Here is an 8,840-nt window from a genome sequence, read left to right on the forward strand (position 1 = left end):
GGGCGCTGTGTCTGTGCGCCGCTCGGCGCCGCGGCGGCAGAGGGCGAGCAGGCATACGCCGGAGCTGCTACATCCGGGCTGCGGCGGTGGCACCTGCCGCGCCGGGGGCCTCGGGTGACATTGGGCCTGGGCAGCCGGAGCGGGCGGACGGGCTGCGCAGCCTGGTCGGGAGCGAGACCTTCGCGTTTGCCCGCTGCCGCCATGTTTCGCGTTATGGTCAGCCACGCCAAGAAGCACCCCAGCGTGAGTACCGGCGGCAGCGCCCCGCGGCCCCCGCGGCCCCCGTGGCCCGGCCCGGCCCGGCCCTCCGTGCCCCAGCCCCCCCTCGTCCTCGCTGCCTTTCCCTGCCGGTGCCCGGCCTCTCCGGGGGCCGGGGCTGCCGGCGTGCCTGCCCCGCGGCCGCTCGGTGGGAGGCGGTCAGGCCGGTGCTCCGCGCTGGCGGCCGCGGGCCTTTCTCGTGCGGCAGCAGCAAGGCCCGAGGTGCCTCTGCCGGGCTGCTTCTCTTCCCCTCCCCCCAGTTCCTAACTCAGTGATACACATGGCTGTGGCTGTTTTGGGGAATGGAGAAATTGATGTTTGTTCCTCAGAAACGTGCGGTTATGGGATATTCAGTAGTGTCTGCCTCTTGCAGCATGTCCTTCATGTCTGCTTTTTTGAGGAGGCTGAAGCCTCTCTAAGCCCAGGGATGTCCTGCACGCGTGGAGCGTGTGTTTAGGTTTTAGAGGGATGTGTAATACACGGCGTATCACTCAAAATGGGTGAGCTTGTTCCTTGGCTTGTCATTGGTGTAATCAGAAACGTTATGTAAAATAATACTTTTGTGTGACACTGTAGTATGCTACTTAACGTCTCTCTTGTTCTAGTTGATTCCTTTGTTTTTGATCATTGGATCTGGAGGTATTGGCGCAGCCCTGTATGTCATGCGTTTGGCAGTGTTCAACCCTGAGGTCTGGTAAGTATAAGATAATATACTCYCCCGTCTTTTTGCTGGGTGTGTTAAAATAATCTTTTCTGTTTTGGTTTTTATGTTTCTGGAAGCCTGAATATCTTGTTCCAACATCACTGGCACTGAGTGCCTGGAGATTCCTTTGACTGGAAGATTTGTTTATTTAGCATATGATATTTAGAGACTGCTGACAAAGGGCTATGTCTTTCTGTATGGAAATTTATTTGGAAAGATAACTGTTCGTGGTCTAATAATCTCAGTGTACATATAAATTTTATTTCTTATGAAGGTAGTATGGTGATTCTCTTAGTATGTTCTCATATCTTGTATTTCTCTCAATAGTTGGGACAAAAAAAATAATCCAGAACCTTGGAATAAGCTGTCTCCCAGTGACCAGTACAAGGTAAAATGCAAAATACAGATTTTTAAGAAACTGGTAATACCAAAGATGTAGCCTACTTGCTTTAAGAGATTTGAGTATATTAGACAGTAGCTGAATGTGTAGTATATACTTCCTCTGCTGTTCAAATTTTGTTTGTCCCTAGAACCCAGAGTAGAGAATTGAGATTTAAAATTTTCTTAGAGTTGGCTGATGAAGTGAAAGGAGTCCAATTACAGAAGCAATCATATATTTCAACTTTTTCATACAGAGTAATATATATGTAAGAGTGAGAATATACTAGCTCATAATACTCAGAGAGATAGATAACCAGGAGAAGGACAAAACCTCTTTAAGTCCTTAACTGAAGCCTTTTAAGTTCTAAACTTTACTCATGGGAAGCAAAGCAAGAAAATGTCAATGTTTAGTATAAACACTAAATTCAGTTCTACAGTCAATTCTTTGACAAAAAATGAATTGGCTATAATTAAGCAACCAGAGACAACAGAACTATTCTTTAAGTAGTTTCAAGTTATTTCATCGAGCTAATAAGCAAAAATGCGAACTATATCTTGCAGTTTACAGAAGTAAGGCTTTTATTGCTTATTCTACTAAAACAGTAAACTTTTTTATGCTTACATTTTTATTTTACATTACAATAAACATAGTTTACATTTTTGTATTGCTACTTAGGCTGCTCTGGGATTAACTTAGTAGATTCCAGTTAAGAATAGTTTAAGGACTATCCTCAAGCTACTAAAAAAGCAAACATTAAGTTTTCAAAGACAATTTCTGTTCAGTGCTATGTTTTCCTAAGCCAGTAATCTTAAAAAAACCCAAACAAATCCCAAAATAAAATACCTTGCAGTTTCCTCAAAAGTTGAAGAAGATAATACTGTATTTTCATTACTGTCCCTAAAATGTTGCTAACTGTTCCTTAAATATTTAAAAGAAGCAAAGTCAATGTAGTTTGTGGCATAGATTCTCTCAAAGACTGAGTGCCTTCTGTAGCATTCCTACTCAGCCTTGGCGTGCAAAAACAACCTCAGGGTTTACCATATTTGGGTGTATGTACCATTTCCAAGTCTGTGCTGTGGGAAATAGAAAGGCAGAAGTTCTAAATCGTGGATGACTGTTTAGTAAAAAGTCTTGATATAACAAGTTTTAGCTTTTGATGAAATTGTTATTCTTTTGGAGACTTTTCTTAGGAAAGGTTAAAGAAGTCAGTATCCCTAAGGAAAGAGTTAAGACCTGATGGTTGTGTAGAAGTTGCATAGAAAGTTGTAATTAAAATGACTGTGCTTGTGCAATCTTAACACCATTTTCAGTTGTGGGCTGGGAGTTTGATTTGTTTATGAAGTAGTTAAAAAAAACTTTCAAGTTTGACCTTGACTAAAGATCATCAAATTGATGGGTAAATATTTCCTGTGAATCAAGAGCTGCAAGTCTGTCTTTGTAAAGAAGAGAAAAGCAAGCAAAAGTTTTCTGAATAGATTGAGCGATGCCTGTGYGTTGCCTGAATTGCACAGTTGTAGATATTTAGCTGAAATAAGCTAGACCTGCATGGACTGTACTTGCCATGCTATTATCAGCAGAATGGACACTGGCTCAAAGTCATCCTCAGTTCAACTTTGTGAAAGTCATGACATTTTGAAAATGGAATAAAAGCCGAACTATGTTAAACTGTAGTAAACATACTTCTTTACTTGGTGTTCAAGCTGTTAAAGTTGGAGAGCTATCAATTCTTAGGTTTGAGTGTACTTTAATGCCCAGTAGTTGAATTGCTTATTCAGACTTTATCCCAAACTGATTTTGTGAAAGGCTCATCTGCAGACAATGGTTATTTTAATATCTTAACTGTAGTAATTGTTGCAGTTTAGTCACTGTGGTGTGTGGGTGTTTTTTTACAAAAAAAAGCTATCATGATGTACATGATGTCAAGTCAGGCTGGAATGTCAAAATATGCTTTTAATCTGTAAATTTACTGTCCTGAGTGACTATTTGGACTGTTATAAATTGTTTGGGCTTGAACTGTGTTAATATTGACTGAGTGTGTGAAAAGATCTATTTTTACCTTCCTTCCTTCCTTGTCATATCCTGCAGTGATGCTGTTCTAGATTCATCTACTAAATCAAGCTTGGCTTTAGCAGTACTGCTCTAAATGTTTCCCTTGTGGCACTACCTGTTCATATTTACCATACTTTGTCCCCATTGGCAAGCTAGATGTGCTTTATTGCTTTCCGTACATAGGAGCACATAGCTTTGGGGCAAAAGCATAACCCCAGCAGTACTATAAAAGCCTCCTGTGTATGGATTTTTAATTCTGGGGGTTACAAAAAAGATTCAGTGGGTGTTTTCCAGTTGTGGACACCAGAATTGCCTCATCTTTAGATTCAGGAGATCTAGTACCATAGGCAGAATGGAGATACTATGAAAAGTTACTGCTCTTTAAAGGGTTTTTTTGGGGGGGAGGCAGGGGGAATTGAAGTATTTGTCATGGTCTGGTACACAGACTCCAAACTGATTTGTTTCCTGACATGAGATTGTGATACATGTTTTTTTAGTAAATGCCATAGAAAATGTATAGTCAAGCTTCTTATTCTCATCAATTTTTTTTTCCCTCTCTCTTTCCCAGTTCTACTCGGTTAATGTAGATTACAGTAAACTGAAAAAGGACCGTCCTGACTTCTGAACAACATCCTCTTCTCCATAAGCTGCACAGAAAGGTCTTCCGGAAGCCATCCGCACAATTATCATGCTTAATCATCCAGGAAATAATTAAGTTTGCCTCATGCTGCACTTGATCATGTGTTTAAAAGTGTTCTGTTGGGGCTTAATAAATGTGTGAAGCTTGAAGTGTCTACTGTTTGCTCTTATTTTGTAAAATGAGAGCATACTGAGTTTAACAGGCTGTTCAATGATCAGGCAAGTAGTAAGCAAAGGCTGATTCATGTTTGCTCAACAAGAAAGCAAAGTTGTCTTGACAGGCTTTATACTCAGTCTGTTGACTCTGGAAGAATAATTGTGCATTAATGCAGTGTACCAAATTGCAGGTGCTTGAGAGTACATACTTTTTTTTTTTTTTTTTTCCCTCCTCATCTGAACTTTTCTACTTGTCACCTAAGAAATTCTGGTAACAGGAAAGGAAACTTGGAATCTAGGTGGATTGCTAACAAGTGTCATTGTCCAGCATGGAAGCAAGAGATGTTTCCATGTGTTCCTGAAATTAAAAAAGCTAAGCACTGATGAAGATGTTCCTGAGTACTTTGAAATATGAAGTGTAGGGGGCTGGGCTTCTGTTAATCTTTCTTTTGATTGATGTTCCTACTTAGAAGAAGTTGTGCCTTTGTGATCCTCTTTAGGTATCTTATTCTGAACCACAATAGTGGAGTTTAACCCATTCTTAAATACTTACCTACATTTCTTTCCTTGAAAGATTTGTCACTTTCTAAAGTGACAGTATATGTTGTTTGTATGCTGTCTAGACAGAAAATTGCTTAAATCTGAAGTTGTGTTCTTGCTCTATTATTTGAAATAACCCAGAGGTTTGCTGCCTTGTTATAGTAGGCTGCTTATAGTAACTGTTTTCTGCTGTCACTCATTTCTAGAAGTTGTCTTTTGTTTCTTGGAAGGGCCTTTTTGTCCCAAACTAGATGACTGAAAGTGGTAGGTATTGGAAGAAGTAAAAAGCAAATTCTGTGGAGAAGGACCTGGGAGTGCTGGTGGACACCAAGTTAAGCATGAGGCAGCAATGTGCCCTTGTGGCCAAGAAGGCCAATGGTATCCTGGGTTCCTGCATCAGGAAGAGTGTTGCCAGCAGGTTGAGGGAGGTGATTCTCCCCCTCTGCTCAGCCCTGGTGAGGCCCCATCTGGAGTACTGCGTCCAGTTCTGGGCTCCCCAGTACAAGAGAGACATGGCACTACTGGAGAGGGTCCAGCAAAGGGCTACAAAGATGATTAGAGGACTGGAGCATCTCTCTTATGAGGACAGGCTGAGAGAGCTGGGCCTGTTTAGCCTGGAGAAGAGAAGGCTGAGAGGAGATCTTATCAACGTGTACAAGTATCTGAAGGGAGGGTGTCAAGAGGATGGGGCCAGACTCTTTTCAGTCGTGCCCAGTGACAGGACGCGAGGCAACGGGCACAAACTGAAACACAGACAATTCCATCTGAACATGAGGAAAAACTTCTTCACTGTGAGGTGACAGAGCACTGGAACAGGTTGCCCAGAGAGGTTGTGGAGTCTCCTTCTCTGGAGATATTCAAAATGCACAGGATTGCATCCAGGCGCGATGTGCTCTAGGTGACCCTGCTTGAGCAGGGGGGTTGGACTAGATGATCTCCTGAGGTCCCTTCCAACCTCAACCATTCTGTGATTCTGTGGCTCATGAACTGTCCAAGAACTCATAAATGGATAGTAGAATAGTACATTTCATGCATATGTGTCTTTGAAGCATTCATGTAGTAAATTTTACCAGCAAGATGTATATGTATTACTGCCTTTATTGATACTACCTGTCTACTACACTGTAAGAGAAAGTGTATTCAGCATTTTCCCCCTAAATTAGTACTGGGAGAATAGTAGCTGTCTGATAATATTAGAGAGYTTTGTAAAAGAAAACTGTGTTTTTCTTAAATTTGGTCTGAATTTGATTGCTTATAATAATTCACAACTCAAATTGTTTGAAGCCGCTGCAGTGTCTTTTAGGTGTCCCGCAACCTTACACACATCCCCAGGTTAGATTATGTTTGATAATAGGAAGAGGACTTGATCTCTCAAAAGTCTTCACAGTCCAATGTGGCATTGCACAAGACAGTGAATAAAAGATGACAATGAAAAAACTAAAGCTTACTCTTTGTCCTAGGAACTAGGGCATGCATTTTTGGGCTGGAAAGAAGAGCTGAAAAACTGTTGTCAAATTTTGGCAAGTGCAAGAACATGAAGTATCACTTAGTATATTTATTTAAAATGGTAAGTCTTCTCTTCTTACGTGTTGCAAAACATCATTCTCTTTTTAATTTTTTAACTCATAAGCAGTTTGCTAATAAACAGGAAACCAAATAGGTTTCCTGTAGATCACATTTTTAAAGAAATCGTACAGAATCAGCGGAACAGGGTATAGGAATAAATATTTAACTAATTTTTATGTAAGAACAAAAAATATCTTTCAGAAAGGATAAAATCTCATCTTCAATACTTTGGTGGGACTTTGCTAGGAGAGGACGAGAGAGAGAGAGATCTTTGCATCTGTATAACTAATGGCAGATTTTCTGTGCTTTTCTGTGAGCATCTGGTATTGCCCTGGATCAGGGACTAGTCGAAGAGAATATAGCTGTTCCTATCTTGATACCTTCCAAGTTCTCTTAAACTGGAGTCTATTGAGAGTGAAGATGACCACAGGAATTACTATAAATAGTAAGAATAGATTCAAAGAAACTAAGCAACAAGAATTTTTAACAGAGAAAAAGAAAAGTTATTCTATGCTAACTGACTGCAAAATATCAAACACTTGCAGAGAATTTGTATACAGAAAATCTTGCAGGTCAGTTTTATGTGTACTGTTTGGTTGAAATTATCTTCCTTTTTATTATTTCTATTATTTACCAGAATGCTGGATAGTTTTCATTTACTTGCTTCAGATACTTTCGTGGTTTCTGAGGAAGAAAAGGAGTGCTGTAACAGATATTGTTTATAGTGGTGGGCAAAGTCTCCAAGTTTCCTTAGGGACTAAATCTGTAGGTAGGAAGTAAACATTATGTGGCAACACATTTTGTTCTTCAGTTTTAGAAGTGTCACATTTAAAATAGGAAACATTTTAATACTTTGTTAGCTGTAGTCCTTCTGGATTTTACTAATATATTAATGCAAATACTTTTAATATTGTCTCTAAAAGCAGTACATTTGAATTGTTTTTCTGGAGCCAGCTGAAGACATCCAAAAAGGCTAATGTCCTCTTAGGCAGGTGAGACGAGGCTGATGCTTTCAGTCACAGCTGAACAGAGCATAGGCTCAAGGTTCTCTTAATAAAACAACTTAAGAAAAAATGGATTGTTTGCCCTTGACAATATTTGAGAATATATTTAATAAAGATACTTAAGCTATTTAAAGCTCAAAATATGGATTGAGTGGAAAACAAAAGGCAGTTCCTACAGTGCTACTTCCTCCACTGATGCCAGTATACTTGCTGCTGTCAAGTATACAAAATAAAAAGTCTTTTAAATTAAAGCCATCATGTTTCATTCTGAAGGCCATTATTTTGAAGGGGCTCTTTTTCCTTTTCCTTTTGGGGTTATGCTTCTGTCATATTTTAAATGGTAATAGAAGAAAGTTACCTGCTGAATTTAAAACTAATAGACATCAAAAGAATTTTGCTTCTCCCTCAGTCTTTTATGCATGAAATATTCAATAACTGAAAAATGTTATGTATTTTCCAAAAAGAAATTGAGTCAAAGGAAGAATTCCATAACTTCTGTGCAATTTTTTGCATGGGTAAACTTATGACTGAGAAATTAGAATATGAGTACTAGCTCAGTCAATAATACATTGTTTTCATAAAAGCACAATGTTATTTTTTGGTTCCATTTGACTAAATTGTCACAACAGATGTTTTTCTTATTATTGAACCCTTGCACCTATAGAGACTTAAGGTTACACCTTACCTACTATAAGTCTGAAAGAAATTGTTCTCCAGGCAAAAATCAAACATTTGTTTAAATATTCAGCTTTGGGATATAGGAGCATTAAAATTCACAAACTTTACTGATACTAAGGCAATGGCATTCTTTACTTCACTAAAAAAAAATACAAATTCCACCCTTCTTGATATTTTATGATTAACTTATGTGTTGGTAGATGTATTCTACTAGTTTAATTCTGCAATCTGTTACTGTTACCTCACTAATACAACTTTCATTATCATACAAATGTACTATGTTATTGCCTGGTTCCCCCCCCCTTTTTTTTTAATTTCCTGTAAATTGTTTTTATTGTTAAAATTCTAGTCTTGTAAGGGCTTAAATTTGTGCTTACCTTTATTCACTTTGAGTTCCTCCTGGGGAAAGGCGAACTATTTACTCCACATAAAACTAAGCACATGTTTGGTCTTAGCTGACAACTGCTTGGTGGTGGTCTATCAGTACCCAGAACATTTTTTTTGTATTTTTATGGTATATTGTTTATGCAGGGGACCTGTTTTCACAGCCTGGCAATAATAATCTCTCTGTATTAAAATGTTGAATTACCTTCTTTAAAACTACCTTTTTCTTCTTCTCGAAGGCAAAGATGGTGTTCCCTGGAGATATCACAGAATCGCTGAGGTTGGAAGGGACCTCTGGAGATCATCTAGTCCAACCCCCCTGCTCAAGCAGGGTCACCTAGAGCACGTTGTACAGGATTGCATCCAGGTGGGTTTTGAATATCTCCAGAGAAGGAGACTCCACAACCTCTCTGGGCAACCTGTTCCAGTGCTCTGTCACCCTCACAGTGAAGAAGTTTTTCCTCATGTTCAGATGGAAGCG

At 39.5% G+C, this 8,840-nt stretch overlaps 1 protein-coding gene across 1 annotated transcript; it reads left to right on the plus strand.

The window, feature by feature from the left end:
* The first annotated feature begins 23 nt into the window (after window positions 1-23).
* NDUFA4 (NDUFA4, mitochondrial complex associated) lies at window positions 24-4,181 on the plus strand. Its single transcript, XM_026077886.1, has 4 exons — window positions 24-243; window positions 864-952; window positions 1,289-1,349; window positions 3,961-4,181. The coding sequence occupies exons 1-4, from the start codon at window positions 202-204 to the stop codon at window positions 4,015-4,017; spliced, it is 249 nt and encodes an 82-aa protein (XP_025933671.1). The 5' UTR covers window positions 24-201; the 3' UTR covers window positions 4,018-4,181.
* Window positions 4,182-8,840: the final 4,659 nt, after the last annotated feature.

The sequence above is a fragment of the Apteryx rowi genome, unplaced genomic scaffold (genome assembly GCF_003343035.1).
Source record: "Apteryx rowi isolate R43461 unplaced genomic scaffold, aptRow1 scaffold_465, whole genome shotgun sequence".
Lineage (NCBI taxonomy): Eukaryota > Metazoa > Chordata > Aves > Apterygiformes > Apterygidae > Apteryx > Apteryx rowi.

Coding starts and splice junctions, on each gene's coding strand:
- NDUFA4 (XM_026077886.1), top strand. CDS start 202: ATGTTTCGCGTTATGGTCAGCCACGCCAAGAAGCACCCCAGC. Junction 953..1,288: donor GTGTTCAACCCTGAGGTCTG/GTAAGTATAAGA, acceptor TTCTCTCAATAG/TTGGGACAAAAAAAATAATC. Junction 1,350..3,960: donor CTCCCAGTGACCAGTACAAG/GTAAAATGCAAA, acceptor TCTCTTTCCCAG/TTCTACTCGGTTAATGTAGA.